At 38.1% G+C, this 13,926-nt stretch overlaps 1 protein-coding gene across 2 annotated transcripts in view; it reads left to right on the forward strand.

Annotated features, from left to right (window-relative positions):
- The window catches only part of elmod1 (ELMO/CED-12 domain containing 1), a 72,171-nt gene extending 61,061 nt beyond the window's left edge, over positions 1-11,110 (forward strand). For both annotated transcript variants that reach the window (XM_060826687.1, XM_060826688.1), the window contains 2 exons: positions 5,243-5,376; positions 10,539-11,110. In XM_060826687.1, coding sequence (XP_060682670.1) covers positions 5,243-5,376; positions 10,539-10,711 — 307 coding nt within the window. In that variant the 3' untranslated portion in view covers positions 10,712-11,110. The remainder of the gene's footprint in view (positions 1-5,242; positions 5,377-10,538) is intronic.
- Positions 11,111-13,926: the final 2,816 nt, after the last annotated feature.

Consider the following 13,926-nt stretch of genomic DNA (forward strand, 5'->3'; position numbering starts at 1 on the left):
AGGACTGAGGAATAAAGGCCCATAGATTCATGAAGGTACCAGGACAGCTAGACATGATGGTCAAGGCGGCTTACAGGATGCTTGTCTTCATTAGCCAGGGCAAAGTATATAGGAGCACGAATGTCTTGGCACAACTTTATAAAATGTGTTAGGCCACTGATGGAATGCTGTGCGCACTTTTGTTTGCCACATCATCGAAAGAATGTGATTGCACTGGAGAGAGTGAAGAGGAGATTCACCATGATTTTGCCATGATGGAAGAATCTCCATTATGAGGAGAGAGTAGATAGGCTGGGATTGTTTTTCTTCAAGCAGAGGAGACTAAGGAGGGAGAGATCTTTTTGAAGTATAAATTGAGAGGCATAGACAGAGGACATCATAAAAATCTCTTTCTATGGCAGACATGTCTAAGATGCGATGGTGTAACTTTATGGTGAGGAGAAAGTAGATTAGAGGAGATCTCAGGAAATTCTTTTTCAACGAGAGGGTCATAGATTATGGAACGTGCTTCCTGAGGGGGTGGTGGAGGCAAGTACTCTCTTGGATGAGCATTTAAAATACCAGGGCATATATGCTCTGAAACAAATGCAGGTAAATGGTATAACTGTAGTTTGATGTTTGTTGGTTGGCATGGACATGGTAAACTGAAGGACCTGTATCTGTGCTGTATGACTCTGACTCTATCACCATCCAAAAGAAAACCCAAAGCAAATTGCACTTTGTCAAAAAACAATAAGATTGAGGCCATGGTCTCTCTCACTTCAGCTTTCATTCTTGTTGATCAAACCACTAAAAACTTAGTCACTCAACCCATTCTTGCTGCTATCCCCTTTATATGATCAAATTCTAATTCTGAATTCTAATTGGCTTATTAGTGCACAGACAGTTCATTGTCAGTCTTTGATTACATGAATAATATGTGCCTAATTCTATTGGTTTCTTTAAAAATAATGGTCACCTTTGTGATATTGTTTCTGCTGACTCCTAGTTCAATCTGACGTGCCAATCATTTTATAAGATCATCCCTTGCATAATAGCTCGTCCCTCATAGTTTACTCACTCCATAGATCTTATCCAAGACAAGATAGCACCCGTGAGGCCATTGTGCCTGCTTAGACTACATAGTACCACCTCCTAGTGATTAATTAATATCACAAATGTTGAAACTTGTATCTCAAAAGGTCAAATGACTACAAGACTAGAAAATTCAGAATCTAATTCCAACATAACACACATATCCCCAGAGGGTTTTTGCATACTTTATTTTAAAATCATTTAGCTTTGCAACAGCTGTGTCTTTGTGTAAAAACATTTCACCTGAAAACACTTTCACACGTTAGCCGAGTTTACATTACATTAGATTGAGTCATAAAACAGCACTAGAACTACAAACCTGACTTTTGACCTAGGCTTTCTTCCATACGGAACAGTGTAGAACTAACCACAATTAAATAATATATAATTCACTTGCATGATGAAATCGAAGTTATTAATTTTAGATTAGATTAGATTAGATTACTTACAGTGTGGAAACAGGCCCTTCGGCCCAGCAAGTCCACACCGACCCGCCAAAGCGCAACCCACCCATACCCCTACATTTACCCCTTACTTAACACTACGGGCAATTTAGCATGGCCAATTCACCTGACCCGCACATCTTTGGACTGTGGGAGGGAACCGGAGCACCCGGAGGAAACCCACGCAGACACAGGGAGAACATGCAAACTCCACACAGTCTGTCGCCTGAGTCAGGAATTATTGAAAATTAACTCAATCCTATAATTGTCTCCCTTGACCCCACTTAGACATTGAGAGAAGGTCATTTGTTTGAAAACGTGTGAATACTGCTTAGAAAATTTGGCTTTTAAGAACAACTCCATGGCAGCAAAAATTATCCTTTTCTCAGAGCAAAGCAAATTGCAATGTTGTTGTGTAGGAACCCAAACTAAAGTAACAGTCTTTTTTGGACCATGAAGGTCTAACATATTTTGAGCTCTTTTCTACCATGTAAGTTACACAAAATATACAGTCAGCTTTTAAGAATTTTTCATCAATTCATTTCAGTCTGTTGATTCAGAATTGACATACTAGCTTCAAAAATGTTTTTTTTGGACTTATTTTTATTGTTAGAATTTTATTTTTGAGTTTATATTGAAAAGAAAATTAGATCTGTGAAAATTTGTGCTATGCATTGAGCAAAACTTTGAAAAACTGTCTCTTCTGGCAACAATAATCTGCAGAAATGATCCTTTTTTGAATATTCTACCTGACATCATAAAAAGTTTGAAAGCACTGGATACCGTCACTGCCATGATAATAACCTAGCTGTGTCATTGAAGATGTGCACTTCAGAAGTAGTCTGCCTTAAGCCAAGATGTTCCATACAATTTCAACACACTTTCCTAACTGGCAAAATGGAAAATTGTCCAATGCATTGTGAGCACAAAAAGTATTGCCAAATCTAGTCAGACTAATTACTCCCCCAACACTCTACTTTCAATCATCACTCAGTGTTAAAGAGTGCCATCAAGCCCTGACATCAAGATAACATTTGGCAAGTCTAGCATCAACATCTGGGAGAAAGTGAGGTCTGCAGATGCTGGAGATCAAAGCTTAAAAATGTGTTGCTGGAAAAGCGCAGCAGGTCAGGCAGCATCAAAGGAACAGGAGAATCGACGTTTCGGACATAAGCCCTTCTTCAGGAATAGCACCAATGTCTGGAAATTTCAAGTCAATGGAATTGATTGGAAATCTCTCTATTAACTAAAGTCAAATCTACAACAGAGAAAGATGATTGTAATTGTTGAAGGCCGATCATCTTAGTTCCAGGACATCACTGCTAGAATTCTTCAATGCAATCTTCCAGGCTCCACTATCTTCAGATGTTTCATTCATTATTATATCATGACGGGAATGTTTATTGACAATTACTACACTGTTCAGTTCCATTCACAATTTGTTGGCTGCTACATACAGATATGCTTCAATTAAGACTGGGACACCATTCAGGTTTAGGTTGATAAATAGTAGATAACACAAGTTTAGCTAATGATCATCCCTATTAAGAGAGATTCTAACCACCTCTTCTTGATCTTCAATGGGATTGCCATTATTGAACTTCCCCACATCAACATCCTAGGAGTCACTGTTGACAAGAAATCCAGTTAATGGAGCTACCTCCAGTCTAAGGCTGCATGCTACAGTGACTTTTTGCACTGTTGGTGGCACAAGTTGGACATGTGACATAGTAGGCTTCACTGGCTTGAATGACTGCATTGCCAATAAGAAACTTGACAGCCACAAGGGCAAAATATTCCTCTTGACTGGCATCTGTGCACTTCCTTAATCATTTGCTTTCCTCCAGAACTGGTACACCACTGATAGCAGTGTGTACTATCTACAAGATGCACTGCAACAACTCTTCATGGCTTCTTTTACAGCACATTTTAAACCTGTGACCTCTGCCGAGAAAAGAAGGACAGCAAGTACATGGGAATATACAACTCCAAATACCCCTCTGAATCACATAGCAGCCTAACTTGGAAATATCTGTTTCTTCGTCATATTCGACTGGTTTAAATCCTGGTACTTGCTTCTGAACTGCAGTTATAACGTATCTACATCAGTGACCGCAACAATTCAAGAACAAAGTCCATGACTTTGAGGGCAGCCAATGCTGATCTTTCCCAACAATGTTTACATCACATGCAGATCAAAAAATTACCTCTAATTCAAATTTATGTAAGTGATCTTTTAATGATCGCTAATTACCATGATGATCTGCTAGTTTTCTTTCTCCCAGGAGCAGACATTTTATAAGGTAACTGCTATATCTCATTGTTAATATCTGGTCCAATCAAAAAAAATTGTTGCCAGTCTGTTATGCACATTTCTTTTCTGACATTTCTTGGCTCCTTGGAATGTATATTTCCAATGCAAAGAATATTAATATCATCTTTAGTTTTAACTCTAGTATTCTGAAACGCACATGACATATGTGATAATTCTTGAATTATGTCATTCTTTTTTCCCATTGCCTCATTTGCTGCATTTATTTGGCAAACCTGTTTAACTGAGGAAAATTATTGCTCATGACTCATTTCATAATTCAATTGTTTTAATAAATGACCTTTTAATTACAAACTTAGATTTAAAAAGATAGATAAATTGAGACAATGGTGGCAGAACTGGTAACAAACCCAGAGTAATTACAATTCAAAGAATAAACTATGTTAATGTCATGAAGTCATGGTTAGGAGTGAGGAAACTTAAGCAATTGACGAACCACCTCTGAGCTTTTGGTGTGGACAAGCGATCTACAATTATTTCAGTAAGGATTAGAATATTAAAGTGATTCCCAGATCAAAGAAGAACTGTTGTATACAAGGGGATTCTGGCAAATGGGTCGTTAACTCCATAAAATGTAAATTATTCATGCCACCCACGCTCACAGAATCAAACTGTTAAGGAGATAAAAGATAATTTACTTTTGAATTTGAGTATCTCATAAATGCCATATATCTATGGAGATCAGTTATATGGGGAAGCAGTCCTTTGTATATTTAATGTAATATGGTGTTTTTCACATCTTTACAAGCAGTTCAATTTGAGAACATCTGGCGAAAGAGGGAGAGAGAGAAAAAATGCAAGGCACTGAAAAGCAGGGTTTTTTTCTGTCTGTTCAGTATAATCGGTATAGTGGCAACTACGAACCTAGCGATGTCCCTGAGTTTAAATTATTCAGCATGAATGTAGTGTGGCCTCAGCTCAAGCAACAAAGTTTTCATTTATGAGCAAAAGAAGTTGTAGAATCACGTAACTGATTAGCTGGATCCCCTGAAGAGGAATCGTAGTGAATTCTGGAGAACTATGCCATACTTGGTTTAATTCCAAAAGAAGTAAGTGAACCCTCAGTAAATGTTTCACTGAATATATAAGGAAAAAATTGGTTGGAATTAAGGAGAAGGAGATCAGGATTTATATTCCAAGTCTTGAGGAACAAGTGTTAAGTTAGCAGTGCTTGTTTTGTTATTTAATACATTAAATTTGCTTTTTTTTTGCCTCATGGCATAGTTCTTCCAGCTAATTACTAAGTGTTCAAATGATATTTTGTGTGTTAATAGTCTCTCTACTGAGGTTTTTTGGCACATTCTAAAGCCATTAATTTTATTACACTTCTAAATATGCAGAAGAATATTCAAATCTTACTTGTTTTTATTTTGATTTACTCTCTCAATTACAGATTCTCCTTTGCTATAGTGGGAATTAACATCACTGACCTTTCATATACTCTGCTAGTAAGTGGGGCATTGAAAACCCATTTGTACAATGTTGCCCCTGAAGCACCGTCACTTTTTCACTTCCACAAAATCTTCTGTAAGTAGCTTCCAGACAGTTTTGAATTATTCATATTGAAATGGTGATCTTCCAGACGTAAACATTTTAATATGCATCAATCTTAACTTCAAATATGGGCATCAACAATTTGTAATAGTTCATAATATTTTGCTGTTCAACTATCATTTCAAACTCTGGTCCAGATATGTAAAGTCTGGGAACCTGTGACTATTGTAGGAGATCATAAGACATCAGCAGAATTGGGCCATTGGACGCATTGAGTCGGCTACGCCGTTCAAACATGGTTGATGTTTCCCAAACCTGTTTTCCTCCTTCCTCCCCATAACACTTGATCCCCTAAATAATGAAGAACTTGTCTTTCTCTATTTTGAATACATTCAATGACTTGGCCTCCACAGCCTTCTGTGGCAATGAGCTCCACCGATTCACTACTGTCTGGCTGAAGAAATTCATCTTTATCTCGGCTGTAAGGGTCGCTCTTCACCGAGGCTGACATCCCCCCCTACATCCTAGTCTCTCCTTCTAAAGGAAACATCTTCTCCATATCCATTTAATCCAGGCCTCTCAGTATTTTGTCAGTTTCAATCATGTTCTCCTTCTCATTCTTCAAACTTCAAGTACAGACCCAGAGTCCTGAAATATGTGACAAGCCCTTCATCCCTGGGATCATTCTTGCAAATCTGCTGTGGACCCCCTCCAATGCCAGCACATCCTGCCTTAAATATATGATCCAAGACTGCTCACACTAATTCAAATGTTATCTACCTGGACTTCAAGAAGGCCTTTGACAAGAGGCTACTGAGTAAGATAAGGGCCCATGGGGTTAGACACAAGTTGCTAGCAGGGATAGAAGATTGGCGGTCTAGCAGGAAGTGGAGAGTGGGGATAAAAGGGTTTTTCTCAGGATGGCAGCCGGTAACAAGTGGTTTTCCACAAGGCTCAGTGTTGGGACCACAATTTTTCACTTTATACATGAATGATCTAGATGAAAGGCATTCTGGCCAAGTTTGCAGATGATACAAAGAAAGAGAGAGGGACAGGTAGTATTGAGGAGGCAGGGAGACTGCAGAAGGATTTGGACAGGTTAGGAGAATGGGCAAAGAAGTAGCAGTTGAGTACAGTGTGGAAAAGCGTGAGGTCATGCACTTTGGTGGGAAGAATAGAGGCATGGACTATTTTCTAAATGGGAAGAAAATTCAGAAATCTGAAGTGCAAGGAGACTTGGGAGTTCTAGTCAATGATTCTCTCAAGGTGAATTTGTAATTTGAGTCAGTAATTAGGAAGACGAATGCAATGTTGGCATTCATTTTGAGAGGACTTGAATTTAAAAGCTGGGATATACTTCGAAGGGTCTGGTCAGACCACATTTGGAGTATTGAGTGCAGTTTTGGGCCCCATATCTCAGGAAGGATGTACTGGCCCTGGAGTGTGTTCAGAGGAAGTTCACAAGAATGGTTCTAGGAATAAAAAGCTTAACATATGAAGAATATTTGAGGATTCTATGTCTATGCTCGATGGAGTTTAGAAGGATGGGGGGGGGGGGGAGGTAGTGGAATCTAATTGAAACTTACAGAATACTGAATGGCCTGGACAAAGTGGATGTTGGGAAGAGGTTTCCAGTGATAGGAGAGACAAGGACCCGAGGGCACAGGCTTATAGTAAAGGGAAGGCATTTTAGAATGGCGATTAAAGAGAAACTTCTACAGCCAGAGAGTGGTGAATCTATGGAATTTGCTCCCACAGAAGGCTGTGGAGGCCAGGTCATTGAATATATTTAAGATGGAGATAGTTAGGTTCTTGATTGTCAAGCATTATAGCAACAAAGCTAAAGTATGGGTGTTGAGAAACTTTTCAGCCACGATTGAATGGCAGAGCAGACTCAATGGGCTGAATGGCTTAATTTCTGCTCCTATGTATTTTGGTCTTACAAGCAGTCTGACCAAAGCTTTATACAGCCTCAGTACTACATCTCTCCTCTTGGATTCTCACCCTCTTGAAATGACCATTAACATCATATTTGCTTTCCTAACTGCCAACTGAACCTACTTGTTAACCTTAAGAGAATCCTGAACTAGGACTCCTAAGTCACTTTGTGCTTCAGATTTTTGAAGCCTTTCCCCATTTAGAAAATAGCCTACACCTCTATTCCTCCTGCCAAGTACATAAGCTCACACTTTCCTATACTGTTTTGCATCTGCCATTTCTTTGCCTGCTCTCCTGGCCTGTCCATGTCCTTCTGCAGCCTCATCATTTACTCAACACTACTTCTCCCTCCACTTATCTTTGTGGTCATCAGTAAACTTGGCAACACTCCCCACAGTTCCTTTGTCCAGATTGTTAATGTATAACGTGAATAGCTGTGGTCTCACATTGACCCCTGTGGAACTCCACTGGTCACCGGCTGCCATTCTTAGATAAGACCCTTTTCCCCACTTTCTGCCAGCCAGTCAATTGTATATCTGTGCCAGTACATTGCCCCAAACACTGTGGCATCCTACTATGCAGCACCTTGGCAAAGACCTTATGGAAGTCTTTGTCCACTAGCTCTCTTTTGTTTAACTTGCTCATTACATCCTCAAAGCACTTTGACATGTCAGACATGACCTCCCCTTGATGAATCCATGCCGACTCAGTTCTTTTTACCATGCACTTCCAAGTACTCTGCAATCTTATCCTTAATAATGGGCTCTAAAATGTTACCAATGACCAGAATTAAACAACCTAAAATTTCTTTTATTCTGCCTCATTAATAAGAGGTGTTCAATCAGCTGTTTTTCAATCCTCTGGAACCCTCCCTCACTCCAGTGATTCCTGAAAGATTAGCAGCAATGCTTCTAACTCCTGAGCTCTCTCCTTCAGAACTCTGGGGTGTGGTCCATGTGATTCATCTCCCAGCATCTTCACCTTCATGATGATCCTGCACTCACCTCTGCCCCTACTTTCCTTAACATAAACTGTTATGCTGCTGGTGTCTTCCACTGTGAAAGTTGATGCCAAGTACCTATCCAGTTCCTCAGCTGTTTCTTTGTTCCGCATTACGATTTCACTAGCCTTTTTTTTCCACAGCCCAATGTCCAGTCTTTACTCTCTTATTTTTAACATAACTAAAAACACTCTTGCAATCATCTTTTATTACTAGCTAGCTTGGTTTCATATTTCATCTTTTCCTTGTACCATGGTGGTATGGTCAGTTTACTCATCCTCCCTATAGACTTGCACTCATTAACATAGGGAGCAAGAATCCCAAACTTGTTAGGCAACCTCAAGGGCTGAGACTCCTTCAGCAGTGCCTCCTGGAGCCCTCGACCTGCCTTGCCAGTAGTCACATTCTACTGCCCCGACCCCTAACCCAATTCATGGTAGTTAATCTAAGGAATGGGACTGTTTCTTGAAACATCGTCGAGGAAACTGTTTCCTCTCCCAGTGTAATGCAGTGTTTAAAGCTCAGATCACTGCTCAACAACTTTGAGCCAGAGTTTCCCAAGCAACCAACACTTGGTACAGATGTGGTCACTGTGAACCACAATGGGTCCAACATATCCCACATTATGCAGGTATGAGATGTCATCTGGCCCTGTATCTCCATTTTGTTTCTGTCATTTTTAACTAGGTTTTTAAAAATTTCCTCCTGGTATTGTCATGTATAACCTGTAAATATTTCCTTTATAATCTGTAAATATTTCCTTTATTTACATTAAATCTGAAAGTAATCTCTCCTAGTCAAATTAGTAGCTATTGCCAACCAATGAATGTACAGTCTTCCTGTGATGTCACTCTTCTTTGTATGCTGGGCCCTGATCCTGGGCTTCAATTTATCCTGTTGAATAGATCTTATAAGTACTTTCCAAAAATGTGATCCTTAAGCACCTCTTCCCATTTGTACCAAATTCCCACACTACCTCCAATTCACTTGGACAATGTTTCATTCCAGATGTTATCTCTCATTCCTGGTTGTGCACGGCTTATTGGTCATGTGCTTCCACAAGACAGAGCTGAGGTGAGCTCAGATGTCTGTCATTAGTTAGCTTGAAAAGTAATCAACATCTTTCGAGGCCCTGTTCAGGCTTCAAGTATTGAGTCCAGGAGTTGGGATGTCATGTTGCAGCTGTACAGGATATTGGTTAGGCCACTGTTGGAATATTGCATGCAATTCTGGTCTCCTTCCTATCGGAAAGACGTTGTGAAAGTTGAAAGGGTTCAGAAAAGAATTACAAGGATGTTGCCAGGGTTGGAGGATTTGAGCTATAGGGAGAGGCTGAACAGGCTGGGGCTGTTTTCCCTGGAGTGTCGGAGGCTGAGGGGTGACCTTATAGAGGTTTACAAAATTAGGACGAACATGGATAGCGTAAATAGATAAAGTCTTTTCCCTGGGGTGGGGGAATCCAGCACTGGAGGGTATAGGTTTTGGGTGATATAAAAGAGACTTAAGGGGCAAAGTTTTCATGCAGAGGGTGGTACGTGTATGGAATGAGCTGCCAGAGGAAATGGTGGAGGCTGGTACAATTGCAACATTTAAGAGGCATTTAGATGGGTATATGAATAGGAAGGGTTTGGAGGGATATGGACCAGGTGCTGGCAGGTGGGACTAGATTGGGTTGGGATATCTGGTTGGCTTGGATGGGTGGGACCCAAGGGTCTGTTTCCATGCTGTACATCTCTATGATTCTAAGTGATTGACTAATGATAACTGTCCCTCAATCAGCAACCTTAATAATCTTTTAACTAGACTACTGAATTTTAAACTTTTAAAGTGGAGAAAGAAGAGAAAGATTTACCTGTTCTAATACAACACTACGTTCAAATTCCCTGAAATATACAAAAGTTCACGTAAAATTGGCCATCACTTGCAAAATCAATGTCCAGTGTATGTACTGGAATGCAAAAAAATTAGTTTTCCTTTCTCACATTAATTGTAATTTATCCCAGTTTTTCTGTGCTGTGAGCAGCCAACAATACTGAATAAGTGAGTCCTTTAGTTCTGTTACAGATGTTGAAAACTCACCCTTTTCTTGTCCAAAGTAATTTTCTAAACCCCTTCAAGTGGAAGCATTGTAATTTAGCTTGCTTTGCTTTTTTTTTCAGTTAATTGAACAAATTAAGTTATAATGTAATTAAGTATTTAGCTATTACACAATTTTCATGTTAAATGTTAAAATTTGTCTTTTCTGTGATCCATGCAGGCTATCTGATGCACCAGTTTCACAAATTTTGGATTGAAGAGGATCCACTTGATATAATGGAATTTAATCGTGTTCGAGAAAAGTTTCACAAGCGGATTATAAAGCAGCTTCAGAACCCAGACATGATTCTATGCCCCCGTTTCGCAGCTTCAGAAAATCTAATTAATCTGTAAATCTTGATCTTGCCATAAGTCATGTCACTGTTTCATCTCTGTACTTGTGTGTGAACTGATTTTAAGAAACTGAAGTTAAATCACAGCCTTGATCACAACCAGCATATTTGATGACCATGGTGACTGTATGCATGCTTTACTTTAAGTATAATAGTTCTCCATTTGGTGCCGTAAAAGGACTACACATGCTAAACATTACATGAACACTTGAAGTATTCTCCATAAACACTTGCTCATATTGTGGCAGTATGGAGTGTTACAATCGAATCAATGGAAGAGACTTCTCTATTTTTTTATTGTTTTCTTACATCAGCACAGATAAGCTGTACTTTTGTTGTGCTTTGTAATGCTGTAGACGGTAGTTATGTAATAATGTTTGTTCACAGCTTTTATCATGATCTTAACAAATTTGCAGGCATTACTTACTATGGAAGAATGTATTTTGATCAAAGGAATAGTGCATTTTTCATAACCATACGCACAAATGCCATTTTAATAGGATTAAACTATATATTTGGTAATTTTAATAGTCCAATAATTATGGGTAACTAAAGGTACTACACAATTGTATTTTGGTTGCCTGTAGATTAGGAAAAGTAATAATAAGCTATTTTGACATCCTTGTTTTGAAAGTTTCATGGCAAGTAGTTTGTCTGCTCTTGGCATAAAATATATTCTACAATTTGACAATGATTAACATTAATCTTATTAATATGCAGAATAAATGTTATTGGACATACAGATGTGCAGTAGAGTGCGCACAATGGATGTTTCCTTAATTTTTTTCTGAACTGGAATATGGAAAATTTTGTGATTCTGCGCCATATCTAATCAACAGATGTGTCTGGGTCAGAATGGATAAAAAGTAACTTTTCCAACATTGTTATTCCGATTATAACATACAGATATAAACAAAAATGTTATGTAAAAATCAGTAGCTGGAGGATATTTGGTTAAAGTATTGTGAAATTCCCAAATAGGGAATCAGTTATGTGAATATTTTTATTTCTAAAATCATGGTGTAAAATTATACATGTTTAAATACAACCACATCTCATCTGTGAATATAATATTAGAAATGATACATTGTCTTTCCTCTTTCCTACAAAACAAATCCTCTTTAATGAAAATGTTGCTGTTGAATTGCTTGTAGCTTTGCTTTGAAGCAGCCTGTACATACTTCATTTTGCCCTCATATCCCATTCACCATTATACTAAATATAAGATTCTTAATGGAGTACTAATGCTTATTATTTATTGCTTTCCACCTCACTCAATAACAATTCCCACATTCAGCCCCCGTGTAGATGGGATTGAAGTGTAAGTTTTTACTAGTACAAATAAATGTATTTAAATCCAGTTAGGTGTTAATAATAGGATCTTCCTGATTTGGTTCAAAAATAATTTGTGTTTTTGGAATTGTAATTTGTTTGTTGCCTGCAGTGTATTAGTAAGGACCACAGTATTAGTATTTTAGTAGAATGTTAAGAGTATGACCATATTAACGATGCGCATACTGTGAATTTTATTTAATAACAATTATCGAAACAAATCTCTTCAATCTGCAATTTATTTTATTTAGCAAATGCACAACTTCAGAACCAAGCAATAGCCTCTTCATTTGAAAATGATCAATTCACCACTTAGTATGTAAAGGAAATACTGCTCTGAAATGTACATCATTGTTTGTATCTATGCACGAATGCATATGGAGTTTGTACTGAGGCCTCAGTGATGGAGGTTCGGTGCCATTAATGAAACATTGGAAAAAAATCTCTCAACTTGCTGCTGTATTAAATGACAGCATAACAGGAAATATATTATCCATGTTTTGTCTAGTTCCAGAATGATGTCATTCATTTTGGGGGTCACTTCAGAAATGAGACTATTTCAGAAAGCTTAAGTACTAACTGAGGAGATATTCTGAATGAAACTTCTCTTACATAAAGTTTGCATCTAATTATGCTTAAAACATTGCCATGCTTGTTCTAGTTACTTCATTCTTCTTATTACATGTATGTTTAGATTAGATTACTTACAGTGTGGAAACAGGCCCTTCGGACCAACAAGTCCACACCAACCCGCCAAAGTGCAACCCATCCAGACCCATTCCCTTACGTTTACCCCTTCACCTAACACTACGGGCAATTTAGCATGGCCAATTCACATAATCTGCACATCTTTGGATTGTGGGAGGAAACACACACACACACACAAAATGTGCAAACTCCACGGGGAGAATGTGCGAAGTCACCTGAGGTGGGAACTGAACCCAGGTCTCTGGTGCTGTGAGGCAGCAGTGCTAACCACTGTGCCACCATGCTGCCCACTAATGTGTTCACCTTTATAACAAAACACTTGAAATTGAAAAGCGTGTGGATGTGAAGTCAATAAAATATTATTTCTACTTCATATTCAACTCTAGAAGCAAGCACGTCTTTTAAGTTTCCTTGTTCTTGAATTTAGTATTAAAACTTATTATTTGCAGATGTATCTAACTCTAATAGTACTTTTATAAACAAATTAAAAGATATTAAATTAAAGCATGTTAAAGAGAAATGTTTGGATTATTGTAAGAAGGTAAGGGAGTTTCAAGAAGGTAAGCTATAGGTCAAATTGTTTTTTATTGAAATATAGTTTTAATTTGGCCCACTTCCTGGCAAAGAATTTGCTAGGGCATTTGGTCTACATGGTAGCGGATTTAAAAATCAAGCTGCATTTAAAGCAGGTGATCTATATGAACACTTGCACTTTCCACAGGGTGGGTAAAATTAAAATCACCCCGGCTGCCAGAACAGAGAGATTATTGTTTAAATTTATTTGAATTAAGGGAATAGGAGTTCTATGATTTTACAATAAAGCTAATGGGACAATTACATGAAGTCATATGTCTGTTTCTACTGTCCTATTAACATTAACAATCTTACCTATCATTAATTATAGTAGAAGAATTGAGTTTTTAAGTGCTCAGAATTTGATTTCTAGTAAATGTAAAAGATGGAGTTAGTTTTACTTGAAAAGATCTAAGAATTCTGTCACGTTCTCAAACCATCAGGCTTAGTCTTTCATTCAGAAAACCTGTTTTCTTGAATGATAAAGTCAGTCATTCTCAATTATATTTTATTACTTAAAGTTTAAATTAATGAATTAACTAAGTTATTGCCAAAAGATTGTTCATGTTCTTACAACTTGAATTCATATATTTGAGTAATTAA

This window comes from Hemiscyllium ocellatum, chromosome 6 (assembly GCF_020745735.1).
Source record: "Hemiscyllium ocellatum isolate sHemOce1 chromosome 6, sHemOce1.pat.X.cur, whole genome shotgun sequence".
In the NCBI taxonomy this organism is placed as follows: domain Eukaryota; kingdom Metazoa; phylum Chordata; class Chondrichthyes; order Orectolobiformes; family Hemiscylliidae; genus Hemiscyllium; species Hemiscyllium ocellatum.